Raw genomic sequence first — 20,695 nt, forward strand, 5'->3', positions numbered from 1 at the left:
CCAGATAGCATGCTGTGAATCTAGAGCCAGAAGTGTCTCTATAAGGGCCCTCCAGAGAATGGGCCTCCATGCAAGGGTATAGCTGAACCACCCTTTGCTAAAGAGATTAGGTGTATGATCCATGGATCCAGTCAGCCATCTAAGAGGAAGTCAGGATTGGAAATGTACATTTATCTAGGAAGGATCCTTTTATCTGGTGGATTAGACCCCCTTGAACTGTACCTACAGGTGAAACCAACAAGGTTTTTATAATTTTGAAGAAGCAGAAGCACTGCCAGCCTGGACTGAAAGGGACAGAAATGGGATGAAAGGTAGGAAAAATGACTTCAAGGGCAGGACTATGGAAGGAGTCTGGGCTGAAGAGATCTGTTTGGGCAAGAGAGAGGGGCTCCTGGCCCTGCCTTTGGATAGAGTAGGACCTATGTTTCATTGTTGGAGGGGCATGTCTTCTGCCCTAATGTTTGGTGAGAATGTGGCTCCCCCACCAATGCTTGATTTTTGGGAATAGCACAGCTGTTGCTCCAGTGCTTGGAAAGGGTGGCACTGTTGCTACAGCAGGCCCAGAGGACAAAGCACCAATCCACAGATGACTCTCAGACCTTGTAATCTAAAGGAGTTTGCCCTCCTGGGCTTTGAACTTGCTTGGGACTTGTGGCCCTTGTTTCCCTTCCAATTTCTCCCTGATGGAATGGTAATGTCTAGCCTATGCCTGTCCCACCACTGCATTTTGGAAGCAGATAACATGTTTACTACGTTTCACAGGTCCACAGAGAGGAACTGTGTTCCAGGACAGACCACACCCATAATTGATTCTGATGAGACTTTGGACTTGTTACAACAAGTTGTTACTGAAATGGCTTACAGCTTTTGGGATATTGGGATGGGGTGAATGCATTTTGCATGTGGGAAGAATGTGTAGTTTGGGGGTTACAGAGGGCAAACTGTGGTAGATTGAATCATATACCATAACAAGAGACATATTCTTAATTTGCATTCTTGTGGGTGTGAATCCATTTATAAATAGTATCTTTATATATGTTAAGGTGAGAGTCAGGGTGTGGACTATTTATGAATAGGATCTTTGAAGATTTATATTTGGCCAATCTGAATTAAGGTGGGACTTAATCCTTATTAATGGGGTCCCTATAAAGAGGAAATTTGGATACAGTCAGAGAAGCCAGAAATCACAGAAAGCCACAGGAGACCACAGACATTGCCGCATGAGGGAGGCAGAGGCACAAATCAAGGAGCCCCAAGCACTGTGGCAGGGCATCAACAAAATGCTAGACCTTGAGAGAAAGCAAGGCCTTGCTAATGCCTTGCTTTGGAACTTCTGGCCTCTAAAACTGTTAGCCAATAAATTCTTATTTAAATCCACCAATTGTGTGGTATTTGCCATAGCAGCTCTGGCAAACTAAAACACTGGGGTAGAGTTTATTGGTAATTACATGTGACCCTTTGTATATATTGCTTGATTCAATTAACTAGCATTATGTTAAATATTTTTACTTCTACGTTCATGAGGAATGTTGTAATACTTCTCCTAAGATCTTGTAAGCGTTTGGTATCAAGGTTATGATAGCTCATAAAGAAAATTGGGAAGAATTTCCTCTTCTTCAAGACTGTAAATTTGTGTATGAACTTCCTAAGTGTTTGACAGAATTCATCCGTAAAAATATCAGAGCCTGGAATATTTGGGTGGTAAGGTTTTTAATTATACAGTCAAAAATATTGAGGATAGGTGCCATGAATATTTTCTATTTCTTTTTATGTGAGTTTTGTACATTTCATTTTATTCAGAGAAACTGTTTCTAAGATGTAAATAACTATAAAGTTCTTCGTAATTTGTCGTTCTTTCAATTTACATAGACTCAATAGTCATATTCTTGATATTGGTTATTTATGTTTTTAATGTTTTTAAAATTACTGTTGTAAACTCTAGCTAGAAGTTTATTGATTTTACTGATTTTTCAAAGAACTATTTTTTTAGTTTTGCTGATTTACTCTATTATTTGTCTCTATGTCATCCATTTTCACTCATCATTTTCCTTCATCTATTTTCAATGGATTTAATTTGCTCTTCATTTTCTTCCTTTTAAGGCAGTCCTTAAAGCATCTTTCTGACCTTTCTTCTTTTCTAATATATTCATTTTAAGTTAAAATTTTTATGTTGTGTTTTTATTATCAGTATGAAAAAATTCTGAAGTTCCCTTATGATTTCATCTTGTAGGTTATTTACAAATGTCTTGCTAAATTTCCAAATAGTCTGGATTTTCTCTATCTTTTTGTAATAATTTCTTATTCATTTTCATTGTGGTTCAATAATACACCCTGCTTGATTTCTATCTTTTAAATTTATTGAACCTGTTTTATGCCACCACATATGGTCTTGTGAATGTGCTATATGTACTTAAAATGAATATACATTTTTGTAGTGGCTGAGTATAGTGTACACACACACATACACAAAAATAGGCCAATTTAATTTACAATGTCGATCAAACCTTCTATTTATTTACTGATTTTCTGTGTACTTGGATCAGCACACAGAAATCTACAGCTATGATTATGGCTTTTTCTATTTCTTCATTTAGTTACATAACTTTTTGCTTCATGCATTTTGGAGTTGTTATCAGTTATATATGTAAAAATTTGCATATATGTATATATGCATATGAATATATATGTAATGCTTTCTTGATCAACTGACCTTTATATCATTTTCAAAAATTCCTCTTTATATTTGATAATATTCCTCATCTTGGTTTCTGTTTTCTGATATTAATATAGCCATGCCATCTTTCTTACAATTAGTATTTGCATGGTATATATTTTCTAATCCCATAACAACAGTTATTAATTTTGTTATATATATTCAATAGGTTTTTAAAGAAATCAGGAAAAGAAAAATTCTTTTCATTATTTTATGTATAATCATTTCCAGTGTACTTTATTCTTTCCTGTAGAAATGATTTTCCTTGGTATTAGATCTCTGTGGAGAGCTTTCCTTAGGATTTCTTGTAGTGTGACAAATTTAGTTTCCATTTTTCTGAAAATGTCTTTAATTCACCTTAATTTCTGAGGGATATCTTTGATAGAATTCTAAGTTGACAGTTTCTTTTTTATCAGATTTTGAAGATATTTTCCATTGTTGTATGGCTTCTATTGTTTCTGTGGAGATGTCAGCCATTACTTTTATTGCTATTCCTATGTATGTGATATCTTTTTTTTGTTAAGATCCTTTTCCAATTTTCTCTTTATCTCTGGTTTTCCCTAGTTTGACAATGATGTGTATAGGTATGGTTTACTTTGTATTTACCCTGAATGAGGTTTGTTGAGCTTTTTGGATCTTTAAGTTTATAATTTTCATCAAACCTGAAAAATATCCAACACTTTTAAACCTGCTTTCTGCCTCATTCTGTTTCCCCTTTTCGTATGGTTGCTCCAGTTACAAACAGGTGACATTTAATATTGTCTCACAGGTCATAAAGACTGTGTTCATTTTTTAAATTGAGGTGAAATTCACATAACAGATAACCATTTCAACATGTACAATTCAGTGGCATTTCGTACATTCACAATGTTGTGCAACTACTGCCTCTATCTACTTCCAAAACATTTTCATCACCCCCAAAAGAAACCCAATACCTACTAAGCAGTTTCTCTCCATTTTCTCCTGTCCTGAGGCCCTGTGAACCACTGGTCTCCTTTCTGTCTCTTTGGATTTACCTATTCTGAACATTTCAAATAAATGGAATCATATAATATCTAATATTTTGCTTCACCAACAGTGAGTAAATGTGCCTCTTTTTCCACATCCTCTCCAGCACTTGTAATTTTCTGTTTCTGTTTTTTCTTTTTTTTTAATAATGGACATTCTAGTAGATGTGAGCTGATATCTCATTGTGGTTTTGATTTGCATTTCCCTAATAGCCAGTGAAATTGAGCATTTTTTCATACGTTTTTGAGCCATTTGAATTTCTTCTTCAGAAAAGTGTCTGTCCAAGTCTTGGCCTATTTTTTAATTGGGTTGTTTATATTTTTGTTGTTGTATTGTAGGATCTCTTTATATATTCTGGATATTAAGCCCTTATCTGATATGTGGTTTCCAAATATTGTCTCCCATTGCATAGGTGCCTTTTTACTTTTCTGACGAAATCCTTTGATGCACAAAAGTATTCAGTTGTGAGGAGATTCCATTTATCTATTTCTTTCATTGCTCACACTTTGGGTCCAAGGTCTAGGAAACCACCTCCTCTCACAAGATCTTTAAGATACTTCTTTACATTTTCATCTAAAAGTTTTATGGTCTTAGCTCTAATGTTTATGTGTTTGATCCACTTTGAGTTAATTTTTGTATAAGGTCTGAGATAGGAGTCCTCTTTCTTTCTTCTGGATATGGATATCCAGTTCTCCAAGCACCATTTGTTAAAGAGGCTGGCTGCTCTGTCCCAGTTGAGTTGACTTGACCACCTTATCAAAATCAATTGTCCATAGATGAGAGGGTCTATTTCTGAACATTCAATTCAATTCCATTGATTGGTATAACTATCTTTATAGCATAATATTTTTGAGGTTCATCACAGTGTAGTATTCATCAATACTTCATTAATTTTTACAACTGAATAATGCCATTCATTTCTCTCTCTGCTTTAGACCAGAAAATATATTATGTGTCTTCAAACTTATTGATCCTGTATTTTGTTGTGTCCAGAATGCTGTTAGTCCCATCCAATGAATCTCTTATTCCAAATATTGTATTTTTTCATAGAATTTTCATTTGTTTCAGTTTTACCATACATATATATTTCCTTAAATTCCTGATGTCTTCATCCATTCTATCCATCTTCTCAACATATCCATAAAATTATTTTGAAGTCCTTATCTGCTAATTCTTATATCTTGTTTATGTGCCCACCTATTTATATTGACTCTTCTGTTTTTGAATAATATATTCCTGCTTCCTTGTATATCTTATAATTTTAGATTTCATGGTAGATATAATTAAAAGACAGTAGAAACTAAAGTATAATTTTTGTTTCATTTTTTTTCCTTAAGATTACTACCCCCTTCCACTTTCATGCAGCTAGAGTGATTCCGTAATTTCATATTCCAAATTCCATAAGAGTTTAGTTGAGCTGAACCTGAGTTGAGTTCTGTTCTGCTTTCAAACAGGACCAAGGACATCTATGTTCATCCCTCTGCCCATACTCTCATCCCCTGTGGCCTTGCCAATGAACAGGTATTTTTTTTTTTTTATTTTCTCAGGATTTGAAGTAGGACAAAGCTGTGCTGCAGTTTCAGGTAATTTTGGATTACCTTGGGATTCAATTCCATCAGATCCCCAGACTAGAAGCACTAGGAGACTGAATATACTCTCTCTGCTTTCTAGCCTACCTCCATTAACAACTGCTGAGCAAAAATTCCAGAGTTAAGGAGGGAAAACTGTTAAATTGAAACATTTAATTTTGATTTGGGGCTCTTCCAGATTCTAATCCACCCCACCAGTCCCCACTGTTGTTAAACAGACAACTGTTTTATCTTTATCACTATAAAGTGTCTCCATCCGGGACTTCCCCACTCATATGCAGACCAGACACTTGTTCCCAGATATGGAAGTCATAGCAGCTCTGCTCACCTATGAAAGGCTTGCCCATCTCTGGAATTCAGTTCATCAAAGCTTCCTTGCACCCAAGACTCTTCAATAGCACCAAAGAAAAGTCATTTCTTTTCTTATTGCTACTGCAGAAGTGAAGGTCTTTCACATCCTTCTACATCCTAACTCAATCAAAAGTCTCTAATAATTCATTTTCAAGTATTTTACAAAAGGACTGGTCCACAGTCGTTAAAATTTTTAAAAACACATATACACACACAAACCAAATACCTGAAACTTCATCAGAGGAGCACTGCTCTAAAGAATATTTGGTTTCATTGGACAAGGTCAACTTCTAAGCATAGGTTTCCAATGCAGCTATCCATGGAAACCTAGAGTCTGTACCAATATTCTTTTTTGTTTTGTTTTGTTTTTTGTTTTTTGTTTGTTTTATACCAATATTCTTTTGGAGGGAGGAATTGATAAGATATTAAGTTCAAGATTATTTATTTATTTCCCAAAAGGCCCTTATAATAAACTGGAGAACAGTGTGAATATTCTCAGCTATAGCATGGAGGATCATATTTACATAATCAAGTATGTTTTGTATTGCTTTTGATACCATACTGGGGGAAAGTTTGATGTAGACTCTGGACACAGACAGCCTTTGTTCAAGTCCCAACTCCAATGCTTATGACTTATTTAATCTTTAGCACAGAATCGCTCTGAGACTCAGGTGCTTTCCCTGCAAAATTATATAATAAGGACCTACCTCATAATAGTAGTTCAAAGAAAGAACTAAAAAATGTTACCTATTACTACTGGAGAAGGAAAGAGCTTAAGGCTAAAATACATTATTATTTAAATAATACTGTGTTTTTATCTAGAACTCTTGGGTAAATCAAAGCTATATTAGGATAAGATTTTATGGAATAAGTAGATAATTCAACAATAAAAATAGGGCTTAAATGCTTTAGTCAATTAGTTTATTAATATACATTATTTTTATGTTGTATCATGTACATATCTAAATGTGTACACACACACACATACACACATATTCATTCTCCTGGATCCATAAAATAATTTATTTAGGGATTTTATCCAGAAGTATATTCTTAATTTGATTTCCACTGCTAGACTGCTCTCCAGAATGGCCATATCAATTTATGCACCCTTCCTCTACCAGTACATTTGGGTTTCTACATCCTCACATCTCTGGCAAATGTTAGCATTATCCAGCTTTCTAATTTTTTCACCAAACACTTACAAGGTAATACCCTGGGCTAAGTTCATAATGCAACAGCATAAATTGGAAAAAAAATACCACATCATATTCCCTTTTAAATTTTATGATTAGAAAAATAATCTTTAAAATGTTTATGAAAAGAAAATAACAATAACGCACAACACAATCCTGCCACCCTAACATAGCAACTATATTCATATTTGGATATTTATCACAGTTTTGTGCTGATGAATAGGTAGTTTACATAACTATAATTCCATAATAGAGATCTGAGCTTTGCTTTTAAGATTTCATCATGATTATTTTCAATGACCACACAATGGTCTGTCAAATTTCATTTCATACTTTTCTTAGTCATTTACTTTATTTGAATATGTAGTTATTTCAATCTTTGAAGAATTATGCTAAATTGGTCAGAGCTTGTTTATTTTGTTGAATAATTTCCTAAAGTGTCTGCATCATTCTTGGTAAAGCAAAGCCCCACATTAAATACTTTTTATGTAGTTTGTATGATAACTTTTATTTCTTATTATTTACTTATTACTATAGTTATATTAAAAACTGTTCATAAACCCAATAAAATAGTTTCTAATTAAAATAGCTATAAATAATCAAGCTGTATCAGTACCTTGAAATATGTACACTAGATTATTAAAATCAAAATTTCACAAGTAAATCTAAATAAAAATTTAAAGAAATACAATGATAATGATTATGAAAGGGTAAAAGATTATATAAATACACTGATAAATTACATAGGATTTTTATATGGTTTCTGGACCCTGAAAATTTAAATTTAAAAATCACCATCATAATACGTTAAAAAAAACCAGCTTTTATCAAAACATTGAAAAAATATAAGCATAAAGATATGATAGCTCTTACATAACTTAGATATTAAAATAAATATGCTTAAGGATCTGCTCACCAGGACTTCCTCCATCTTTATCATCTTGGTTTCTGGGTCCTATAGAAGGAACAGGTGGAAAGAGAAAAGCTGTTCTCCAGCTTCGGACTTGAAAATTTCCCATCAACATTTTGCTCCTCTGGAAATTACTAAAACGCAGATAATATTTTACCTAGAAGAAGCAATAAGAAACAAACAATATCTGTAACTCAACAAAACAAGCAAAACTTAGAGACCAAAAGAAACTGGCAGACTGCCAAAGCAGATTTTGAACATCAAGAAGTCAGAACAAATGTGTTGTAAGGCGCAAGATTACATGTTCTGGCCACATTTAAACTTAGCCTACTTCCCTTAAATCTGTCCTCTCTCAAGTTCACGAAATTTTTTATCTAAGTGTCAACAACACTTGGATGCTTATTATGGTCTTCAATAAGCAAACATTAGTGGCACATTGCACATCATTACAAATTTATTTTTTCTAAACAGACAATTAGCTGGCATGCATACCGAAATGTAATATACACCAAAATGTGTTACTCATTTTTTTTTTCTCATTATGTCACCCATGTATTCTGGAACAAAAATCTCTTCCTCTCCTAAAAGCAACTGTAACATAAGAAAGAATCCTACATAAGGACAGAAAAAGAATGTGATAAAATATATTTGTGGAGTGCTGCATACTGTTAATTATTAAATGAAAAGAACTAAGTAATTGTGAGAAGATGGTAGAGTAGGAAGCTCCAGGAATCAGCCCTTCTACCAGAATAAATATTAAACAGGCAGCAATTGTCTGAATCAAATATTTCAAAACTCCTGAGTCCAGTAGAACACCATACAGCATCCAGAGAAGAGCAAGAGTAAAGAGGTTGGAAATTATGGTAAATACCAGTACATTGGCCTCTCCACACAGCGATTACCAGCACCCAGATCCCACTCTGTGGCAGGCAGCCACAGGGTTTGGCCCATAGCATAGCTTGCTCATGCCAAAGAAGGACATAAAAATCCACTTCCCCAAGATCTGGGGTGGCACAGAATGGATCTCAGAGCTGCATAGAACAGATGAAGGTATGCATTAGCAGGAAAAGGCAGAGTCTGGGGGACCCGTGGAAGAAGCTCCTGGTACCCCATCCACTTACTAGGGCAGTTTGAAACTGGCCTGGCACTCCCTTTATGGGCCCCTGACCTTGACCTTGTTCTGGCTGGGAAACTCTGACTTGGAAAACTCCTCTCTGGCATGCCCCTCCCAGAATTTGCCCTCCAGGCAAAAGTAGCTTGAGATAATGAAATCACTGTGAGAAAAATTTGAGGCAGAAGACCTAGGACAAAGGTTTACCTTCTATATAAGTCATGAAGTGGAAGACCAGGAGAGGAAGATCTGTTTCTTGGGAAGTAGAGGGGGCATTCAAACTCCTGTAAACAGGAACTCCTAAGGCTCCTAGCAAGCACAAGCACAGGAAAGATGCAGGCTCAGAAAAGACGAGGAGAACGCTGCACTTTACCTTCACCTTAGGCTGATCTTCATAATAGGAGGGATGAACTCTGATGGAGAGCACCAGACAATGCAAAGCCAATTTGCAAAGACGGTGAAAGGTGTTTTTTTTAACTCCTGACACTCAAGAAAATCTCAGTCATATCAACAGCTGGTTACAAACTCAAGAAACAGACATCTCAGGGAATAAATCCCAGAGTTAACATTTTAAAATATTACAAAGTAGAGTGTACACATAAGATTATAGGATAAAGAAACAGGAAATGACAGCTCATCCAAAGGAAGAGGATAAGAATCCAGAAAACATCAATGAAGAAGACCAGACTTGGACACACTGGCCAAAAGACTTAAAAATGTAATCTTCAGTATGCTCAAGGAGATGAGGGAAAATACAGAAAAAAAAACTAAAGGATATCAGGAAAACAATGAATGAACAATAAAGAAATAGAAATTCTCAAAAGGAAGCAAACAGAAGTATTGGAATTGAGGTCCACAATAAATGAAACAAAAATTCCCAGGAAGGTTTCAACAGAAGACTGGAGCTGGCAGAAGAAAGAATCAGCAAATTCAAAGACAAGACAACTGAAATTAGTTAGGCTGAGAAGAAAGAAAAATGAATTTTAAAGAGGGAAAATAGCCTACAGACCTCTTGGATACCATCAAGTGTACCAATAGAATCAATATGGGAGTTCCAGAAGGAGAAGAAAAAGGGAAGGGGCAGAACGAATATTGAAGGAAATAATGACAGAGAACTTCCCAAACTTAACCAAGGATCTAAAGGACTTGTACACGGAAAACTACAAAACATTGCTAAAAGAAATCAAGAAACACATAAATAAATGGAAGGACATTTCATGTTCCTGGATTATAAGACTAAATATTGCTAAGATGTCAATTCTACCCAAAATAATTTTCAGATTCAACACAACCCCAATCAAAATTCCACTAACCTTTACTGCAGAAATGGAAAAGCCAATCATCAAATTTATATGGAAGGGTAAGGGACCCCTAATAATCAAAGCTATTTTGAAAAAGAACAAAGTTGGAGGACTCACATTTCCCAACCTTGAAACTTATTACAGAGCTACAGATGTCAAAACTGCATGGTACTGGCACAAGGACAGATATATAGACCAATGAAATCGAACTGAGAACTCAGAAGCCAATCCTCACATTTACGGCCAGCTGATTTTTTAGTCAAGGGGGCAAAGACCACTCAATTGGGAAAGATTAGAGAAATTAGTGATTCACTCAAGAAAAAAGAAAAAAAAAAGGGACTTCTCAGTGTTGGGCTTTCTATTATAGCTTTAGCACATAAGGTCTTTAGACCAAGGAAATGTATTATTTCCTTCACCATCATCTACAAAACTAAGACAGCTGTCATTACTAGATACAGTGGCAAGAGCAAAATCCTTAGTTATCAATGTTTGCTATTATTCTGATTTACAAATATAAGACCTGGTAGGTGGTAAACACAATTCTTTCCTCATAAGCATAAAGCACTGACTAAGTGCACAATTAGATTTGGATTCAAACCCCTGTTCTGCCATGTACAGGCAGTATGATCTTCAGCAAGTTACAGTTTTCCCACTTATAAAATGGGGTAATTAATGGAATGATTTAACCTAATTAAATCCATAAAACTGGAAGTATAATTATGAGGTTTCTACATAAAGTTTCCTTACCTTAAGTGGCAGGGGATCACGGCTATCTTTGAAGTTGTGGTCAAAAACAATAGCAACCAGCATTTTTTGAGAGACATTCTTAAACTTAACATAATCCTCAAAATCTTTCTCTGAAGAAAAGCCTTGAACTGTAGAGAGAGAAAAAGCTAATGTGAGTTGGCCACATAAGTGTCTGACAGTTCTTCCTACCTATAAAATAGGACACCACTTTAGATGGATGAAAGGCTATCAAAATATAAATTTCAAAACGCTGTTGCTCAAACATTGGCATAACAAATTATCTAATGAATATTTGGATTGCACAACATGTTTCAGGAGTTTAAAAAGGTTTCATCACAAGTTTAAAATGTTAATAACTGCATAGTAAGGTAAGCTAAGGGATGAAGGATGCCTTGAACTTTTGAAATTTCTATCTTGAAGGAAAATAGGAACAAAATTTATCTATGCAATCCAAAGTCATATACCATGAAAATCTCTAATACTGGAATTAAAAAAAAATCAAAGAACTTGGGAAGTGAAATCACTTTCCAGTTTCAATATCTGAAATGATCCATCAATGAATTTAGCAAAAATTACATTTAAACTAATTAAAATTAAAATGACTATAACATCTTCAAAATCTACCACTTCAATAACTCTTCAAATTCTTTAACTTATTTCCTCTCTCACCATCCATCCTAGTGACCTGGCAAAAAAAAAAAAAAAAGTCCAACCCTAAAAGAATATAACATCCAACTTTTTGCATACCAACATAAACCCAGTTTTCTTAGCACCAATAAGGAGACATTAAACACCCACACATGTATGTATATATATATATTTATATACACACCTGGGCATTCAACTATTTCTCTGAAGCCCAGACTGGGTGTGGTTGTTCTTTCAATCCCTCTAGGCATGGAAAAGCAATTGCATTAGCTTGGGATAATGGGGTAGCATTTGGCAGAACTGAAACCCAGCTGGAACAGGGAGCCAAGAGCAATTAGTACAATTGGGCTGGTGCAGCAACTCCCCTCCTCTTTCCAGTAGTTACATTAATTCTGCTTCCCCTGTTGTAGGTGGTTTCGTTTGCCTTGTTCCTTTCATAGTCCTGATCTTCTCAGATACCACAAAAAAAATTTTCCCCTAGGTACCCATCTTTGAACATCAGCTGCCTTGGCTAAAAACATCTACCTGGGAAGAGGGGAAAAAAAACTAGGAACCAGCTTCTGGTTTTCCAAGTGAGTGCAGGCAGGTAGTCATAAGCTCTAAACCCAGCCTCTACTTTTGAATCTGAACCCAACCACTGACTGCCACTTAATTTACTCATGCATTCCTTTTGCCCCAAGGAACTTCCCAATCTCTTTGCCTTAAGCACTGACTTTTGTGGAAAGAACAATTCTTTTCAGTTGTATGGCCTCTAGTGGTGAGGAAATGTGGAGGGATCCACCAGTACACTTTCAAAAACTTGTAATGGATCTCCATCACTTTAGGATTCCACCTTTGTCTTGATGTTGCCCAACAATCCTAGGTTGGTGCAGCTATTTCCCTGACATAGCCCCAGTTCTTAGGGTAATTCTCCCTGATGTGGGCTTCTAAGCAGGTGTTACATGCACAAGCAGGAATAGAAGACAGTGTGGGTATGGGTGTGTATTTTGAATGTCATACTTTATGAAGCTAGGAACATATCTTTGCCTGTATTCCCCTGAAAATAGAATCTGAGATGAATTTACATGTCAGTGCTTTCCTAGAGAGTGAGGAATCCCAGGACAGCAAGAATGAGGAGAAAAGAGAAGTGCATTGCTGGGATTAGGGTGAGGCAATTTGAGGTACCTAGGTTACAAAATTTAAGGAGGCTCTCACTCTTAGGGTTGCACAAGGGTAGGTGAATATCTCCTTAAATTTTGTATCCTAGGTGCCTCATTTGCTTAGCCTCATCCCAGTCTTGGGGAAGAGAGACTCAGAAGAAGGGGAGACAATACAAGGTGACACATTTTGAAGTTACACATAGCATAACAAGAAGTATAACAAGAGGTTGTTTGGAAGTGCTGCATCTTGCAACAGTCTGCATGGGGAGGAAGAGCAAGGAATTTATATGTTAGCTCCTTCCCATCTCTCTCTTTCACTTGCCAAATTTTGCCCCATGGGGTATTAACTCCCCTGTGTTCTGTCTTCTGTTCACTGGCCTTTCCAGAAGCCACCTGGGAAGCCAAAATGTCCATACTTGGGCATTGGAACTGCTCCCACCATAGTAGAAATGATGGAGGCCATTTGCAGTTCATTTCTTGATTCAAGGGAAGGGGTGAAAGTAAGGGTGGCAATGGCTTTCCCCTGAAAATGTGGCTAATTCCTGGTGGGGGGGGGGGCAGTGAAGCCAAGAAAATCTGGGAAATTCCTAAATGCCATTTAGTACATGACCTGTCAGGATATATGTCATTATGTAATACATAAGAAATTTTTATAAAACTTCACATGTATTGGAACACAAAAACTTCAATAAATTCTGATGAAACAACATCTAAAAGAATTTATTCTCTGAATATAATGTAATAAAATTGGAAATAACCAGAAGAGAGTTTTCAAATTCTCATATGAGGACTTGTAGTTCTAGCTACGATGGAATATCTTATATTAGACTAACTTCTCACTGCAAAAAATTTGGACAAAATATACACACCAACATGAGCAGGACTTAGGGAGTTAAGGCCTTGAAAAAAGGGAAGTACACAAAGTGACTACCATATTCACCCTGGCTGTTTCCCTGAAAGCATTTGCAAATACTTGCAGGCCTAACTGAACTGAAGAGAAAGGGTTCAGAGTTCGGGTCTTCCAAAATGTATGAGATTTAAGACGAAAAATCCCAAAGAGAATAGAACAGTAGAGAAGTGAGGTGAAAAATCAGCATGCAAGTTTCACTTGAGTCACTGGCCAGCTCCTAAACTAAGCATGCATAAGCTGACTCCAAGAATCTATCAAGATAACTACAGCGGGAAGGCTAAAATGCTGAGCAATTTCAGCAGGGAGGCAATGCTGGGGAAAGAGAGAATGGAATTCAAGCCCCCCAAAAGTTGAGGGAACTGCATAAACATCCCACACTTTCAACTGAGAATCTAGAAGGGCAACACCCTAGAAGTAAGGACCATGCATCAGAATCAGGGAGGATGCCCAGGGGTAAAGAAAAAATTAAAAAAGAGCAGTTTTTTTTTTTTTTTTTTTTTTTTTTTTTAAATCATCATTTTATTGAGATATATTCACATACCACGCAGTCATGCAAAACAAATTGTACTTTCGATTGTTTACAGTACCATTACATAGTTGTACATTCATCACCTAAATCAATCCCTGACACCTTCATTAGCACACACACAAAAATAACAAGAATACTAATTAGAGTGAAAAAGAGCAATTGAAGTAAAAAAAAACACTGGGTACCTTTGTCTGTTTGTTTCCTTCCCCTACTTTTCTACACATCCATCCATAAACTAGACAAAGTGGTGTTTGGTCCTTATGGCTTTCCCAATCCCATTGTCACCCCTCATAAGCTACATTTTTATACAACTGTCTTCGAGATTCATGGGTTCTGGGTTGTAGTTTGATAGTTTCAGGTATCCACCACCAGCTACCCCAATTCTTTAGAACCTAAAAAGGGTTGTCTAAAGTGTGCATAAGAGTGCCCACCAGAGTGACCTCTCGGCTCCTTTTGGAATCTCTCTGCCACTGAAGCTTATTTCATTTCCTTTCACATCCCCCTTTTGGTCAAGAAGATGTTCTCCGTCCCACGGTGCCAGGTCTACATTCCTCCCTGGGAGTCATATTCCACGTTGCCAGGGAGATTCACTTCCCTGGGTGTCTGATCCCACGTAGGGGGGAGGGCAGTGATTTCACCTTTCAAGTTGGCTTAGCCAGAGAGAGAGGGCCACATCTGAGCAACAAAGAGGCATTCAGGAGGAGACTCTTAGGCACAAATACAGGGAGGCCTAGCCTCTCCTTTGCAGCAACCGTCTTCCCAAGGGTAAAACTTATGGTAGAGGGCTCAACCCATCAAACCACCAGTCCCCTATGTCTGTGGTCATGTTAGCAACCATGGAGGTGGGGTAGGCGAATACCCCTGCATTCTCGACAGGCTCCTCAAGGGGGCACTACATCTTTTTTTTTTTTTTTTTTTTCCCCTTGTTTGTCAAAAAGAGCAGTTTTTAATCAAGACTAAAAACAATCTTCAACAAGATCAAGGTGATATACCAGACTTTAACCACCACCCAGAACAAAACTTAACCTTCTCTGGAAAAAGAAATGCTCTCAAGAACCTCTAAAATGTTTCATCCACAATATCTAGCACTTAATTACAATATACAAGATATCCTATAAAATAGGACTAAATGAACTAAAAGAAAAAAAAAATCACACAAGTGATTAAAATAATGGAATTTCCTGGTAGGCACTTTAAAGTAACTACAGATAAAATGGTTAATAAAAAAAATAAAACATTTCACCAAAGACCTAACGCCTATTAAAAACAGGGATAAATGGAAATTCCAGAACTGAAAAATATTGTTTTTAAAACAATTCAACAGAAAGATCTGATATAAATTCAAAACATATAAGCAAAAATGAAAAATAGCCAAATTCAAAATCCTAGTTGGAAATATTAATGCTCTCTCAGTAACTGATTGAATAATCAGACAGAAAACAATGACAAGAAGACTTGAAAAAACATGATTAATCAACTTGACCTAGATGATGTTTATATAACACTACATACAAAACCTACAGAATGCATAGTCTTACAAATGTACACGGAACATTTATCAAAATGCACCATATAGTAGCCATAAACAATTCTCACATTTCAAAGAACTAAAATCCTAGAGTACATTCTCTCATTAAGGGAAATTAAAATAGAAATCAACAACAGAAAGGTAATAAGAAATACTCAAATGTTTGGAAGTTAAGCAACACATGTCTAAAAATCCCATGCATCAGAGAAGAAATCAGAGTAGAAATTAGAAAATATTTAGGGTAAACACAAGCAGCCTGCAACAGACTCTAAATTTGTTGAAACATTTGTGACTTATACTTTAAAACTTATTGGAAGATCTAAAGATCTAATGCTATAAAACTCTTAAAGGAAAGCAAAAGGAAGTATCTATAGGCTCTGGTATTAGGCAATGAATCCCTAGATTTTACACTGAAAGCATGAGCAACAAAAGAAAAAAATAAATTAGATTTTATCAAAATTTAAAACTTTTGTGCATCTAAGGACTTAATCAAGAAAGTAAAAATACAACCAACAGAATGGAAGAAAGTATTGGGAAAGCCTATGTTTGATAAGGGTTTAATATCCAGAATATATAAAGGACTCCTACAACTCAACAACAAAAAAAGACAAACAATACAATTTAAAAATACACAAATGACTTCAATAGACATTTCTCCAAAGAAGACATACAAATGGCTAATAAGCGCATGAAAAGATGCTCAACATCATTAGCTATTAGGGAAATGCAAATCAAACCACAATGAGATACCAGTTCACACCCACTAGGATGGCTATTATTTTAAAAACCAGAGAATATTAAGTTCTGGTGAAACGGAGAAGAAATAATGGTGTTCTCTGTATGGGTTTTGTATTATTTTTGCAATTGCCTTGTAAAAGTTTGAAAATTATTTTAAAGTAAAAATTTAAGAAAATAATTATTGGAAATTTTACATTCTTCTACTTCAGTGTTTGTTTTAAAATAGATATTTTGAAATGGCATCTACTCTCAATGACTCTCAAGGACTTTTGAGAAACAAAAAGGATAATTAAAAAAGTACACAACTGAATAAATTCATATATATATACACACACACATTAAAATATATACAAACACATGTGCATATTTACATGAGGGGGTAGAAAGTTACAATGCTCACCAAACTTCTGACAGTGATTATCTCTGGGGGAAGGAGGAGAAAAATGAGTCAGGAATTTGAAGGTAAGTGAGGAACCGGGAACTTTTAAAATAATTTTATGTAGCTTGATTCTTCTCAAATGCATGCCTATATGACCTGTGCAACGTTTTTATATAAACAATGTTTTAAATAACTGACTATTGAGTAAATCCCTCCAGAATAAGGACTCATGCTTATCCTATGCCTTTGAGTACCTTTGGCACATCATCATATACCCCTGTAGTTATACTTACCCAGATTTAAGAAGCACAATCAGAAATAAGAGAAAGACTTAGTATCACAGAACTGGAAATTCATTGGGAATAATATAAATCTGTCATCTAGTTTTAAAATATTACTATTTGATTCGGGTTCCAGGAAAAATAAAATATTTTACATAAATTTAGCTCTCCCATTTAACAAAGCCCATATTACACCTGGTTGTGAGGCTCTCCAACACAGTTTTACTTGGGAGGTCAATGCTGAATCACAAAGGTTACACATGAGTCTCCTCTAAAACAATTTAATAATATATTTTTTGGAAAACTTTAATTTCTAACCTTTCATTTTGATGTTTAAATCATTTCTCACATGTTCAATGATAGTCTTTACCACAACACTTTTGGAAGGCACATAAGCCAATTCCCAGTCACCAGGAAAAGAGATGGGTATTCTGAGGAATGAAGGCACATCATCAATGGATTGAGCAGAGTATCTGATAGGTCCATCCTTTTTTATAATGACTAAGTAGCGTGTTACCATCAGTATAGAAGCAAATAGTAACATTAGGACGATTTCCAAAACCAAAAGAATTAATTGCCGTTTCTGGAAAAGGAAAAGAATAGGCATATGTTAATTACCCTAAAACATGTATGTATTAATTACCCTAAAACAGAATTGTGTTAATTACCCTATGAGGTCATTAATTTTGCAAATGGCTAATTACTTTATATTACGCTTCTTACAGCTTCTAAAATAGCAACAGTTCTCTGGACTCTCTTTTCTCCTTTCTAAGCGTCATTTTGTTACATTTCACTCTGTGAGTACTCTTTATATCTGGAAGAGACACTCCCAGTCCTGGAACTGAGAAAAATAAAAGGGTATAAATTGATATACAGTGATTGAGTTGTTAGAATTTCCCCTTGTGGCCTCATAGCCATGAAAACAATTTTGCATAAACAGTTCAACCTACCTTTAAAGTAAAATTCTTCCAGAGAAGAATCGCAAATTTGTTGTAGCCCGAAATATCCATTCTTCTAAACAAGAGTGGAAGTTCAACTCTATGGCAGTAAAGATTTAAAAAACGAAGAAGAAAAAAAATTAAGATTATCTGACAAAATGTAAATTTTAGATGAATAATATTTCATTCGCCTATTTAATTTCCTAATCAAGCTTTAAAAGATGACAAGAATAAGCATTTGAAACAAAGAAAACATTTGAGAAGTTGTTTATACCTTTATTTTCATGCAACATCTGTTGAGCTTCTAATATGTGCAAAATACAAAGCAATGACAAAACAAACATCAAGAAATTGTTGTGGCAAGATTTCAGACAATTTGGCCAACAACTTTCCCAACTGCCATTAAAGGAGAACCTAAGATGGCAGCTAGAAGAGACAGGACAAAAAAACACCTCCATGAAAAATACTAGATAAAAGCCAGAAAGTCACCCAGAACACCAGTTCCAGCAATGCACCAGCTGGACAAGGTCTGCTAAATCCACAGGGACCGTGCAGTTGGTGAAACCGGGAGTCTGCATTCTGAAACAAGTGAGTAAGCCTGCTGAATATCCAGCAGCCTCGCTGCGGTGTAGGGAAACCGTGGGTTGGCGTTTGGAGGCAGACTACTTCTTTTTTAAAAAACCCAAAAGTGGCTGCAGATAGGGCAGCAAGAACCGCACAGTGAAGCACTGCAAGAACAGACTGTGCGGACGCCTCAATATCTGGCATGGAAGATAGCCTTTTGCACACCCGCTGCTAATTGTCTCAGAGCGAGGAAGGCAGTGGTGAGCCAAAAGGGGAAAATAACCATGCCCTTTGCAGCCATCTTTCAGGTGGGCTGGGAACGCTCCTGCCCGGTGCCACAGCCCAGAGCCACGCCAAAAAACCCAGTGTGACAGGAAGTGTTTCCAGCAACACTTGCATATGCCACAATATCAGGGGTGGACAACAGCCTTTCATGTACCCACAGCTAATTGTCCCAGAGCTGGGAAGGTGGAGTTGTGCAAAAAGGGGGAAATTAACACGCCCCATACAGCCATCCTTACAGCAGGCTGGGAACGCACCTACACGGCCCAGTGGCTCCGAACTTCCCTTGAGGGATGGCAAGCACTTGTGATGTAGCACAACCTTCCCTCAGCAGAGGCCCTAGAAGGGCGACCCACTTGGAAATCCCAGGGACCATATGCCAATACCAAGGACTCCTGGGTCAGTGGCAGAAACATCTGGAGCGAGACTGAAATGAAGGTTTAGACTATTGCACCAGCCTTAAATCTCCAGGAATACCTGGGAGGTTTGATTATTAAAGCTGCCCTCCCTAACCGCTCAGACACACGCGCCACATTCACAGCAGACAGCACCATCAGCACACCCAAATTTGGTGCACCAATTGGACCTCACAAGAATCAAACCCGCACACACCACAAAGTTGGGGAGAACTGACTTGAGGTGAATAGGTGACTCACGGACACCATCTGCTGGTTAGTTAAAGTGTACGCCACCAAGCTGTAGCTCTGACAAATTAGAGATTAATCTTTGAATAATCCCACATATGCTAAAAGAAACCTATCAAGTAAAGCAAATGCCAAGAGGCCAAAAACAACAGAAAATTTTACAGCATATGAAAAAACCAGACGATAAGGATAATGTAAACCCAAACACCCAAATCAAAAGATCAAAGGAGACATAGTACTTGGAGCAATTAAGCAAAGAACTAAAGACAAACAACGAGAGCATGGCACAGGATATAAAGTACATGAAGAAGAGCATGGAACAGGATATAAAGGACATGAAGAAGACCCTAAAGAGCATAAAGAAGAAATTGCAAGTGTAAATAAAAAAAAAATAGATGATCTTATGGAAATAAAAGAAACTGTTGACCAAATTAAAAAGATTTTGGATACTCACAGTACAAGATTAGAGGAAGCTGAACAATGAATCAGCAACCTCGAGGACCACAGAATGGAACAAGAAAGAACAAAAGAAAGAATGGGGAAAAAAATTGAAAAAATCAAAATGGACCTCAGTGATATGATAGATAAAATAAAACGTCCAAATATAAGATTCATTGGGGTCCCAGAAGGGAAAGAGAAGGGTAAAGGTCTAAAAAGAGTATTCAAAGAAATTGTTGGGGAAAACTTCCCAAACCTTCCACAAAGTATAAATACACAAAGCATAAATGCCCAGCAAACTCCTAATAGAATAAATCCAAATAAACCCACTCCAAGACATATTCTGATCAGACTCTCAAATACTGAAGACAAGGAGCAAGTTCTGAAAGCAGCAAGAGAAAAGCAATTCACCACATACAAAGAAAACCACATAAGACTAAGTAGTGACTACTCAATGGCCACCATGGAGGCGAGAAGGCAGTGGCATGACATATTTAAAATTCTGAGAGAGAAAAATTGCCAACCAAGAATTCTTTATCCAGCAAAGCTCTCCTTCAAATTTGACGGAGAGCTTAAATTTTTCACAGACAAACAAATGCTGAGAGAGTTTGCTAATAAAAGACCTGCCCTACTTCAGATACTAAAGGGAGCCCTACTGACAGGGAAACAAAGAAAGGAGGGAGAAATATGGAGAAAAGTTCAGTACTAAAGAGATTCAATATTGGTTCATTAAAGGACAACAAGAGAGAAA

The 20,695-nt window shown here is 36.4% G+C and overlaps 1 protein-coding gene across 1 annotated transcript in view; it reads right to left on the minus strand.

The window, feature by feature from the left end:
* The window catches only part of LOC119518036 (ATP-binding cassette sub-family A member 3-like), a 204,228-nt gene extending 186,140 nt beyond the window's left edge, over positions 1–18,088 (minus strand). The window contains exons 1-4 of the mRNA XM_037815141.1: positions 18,029–18,088; positions 17,397–17,661; positions 10,927–11,054; positions 7,774–7,924 (exon numbers count right to left, since the gene is read on the minus strand). Coding sequence (XP_037671069.1) covers positions 7,774–7,924; positions 10,927–11,054; positions 17,397–17,661; positions 18,029–18,088 — 604 coding nt within the window. The remainder of the gene's footprint in view (positions 1–7,773; positions 7,925–10,926; positions 11,055–17,396; positions 17,662–18,028) is intronic.
* Between the last annotated feature and the right edge of the window lie 2,607 nt (positions 18,089–20,695).

Source organism: Choloepus didactylus, chromosome 21 (assembly GCF_015220235.1).
Source record: "Choloepus didactylus isolate mChoDid1 chromosome 21, mChoDid1.pri, whole genome shotgun sequence".
Taxonomy (NCBI): domain Eukaryota; kingdom Metazoa; phylum Chordata; class Mammalia; order Pilosa; family Megalonychidae; genus Choloepus; species Choloepus didactylus.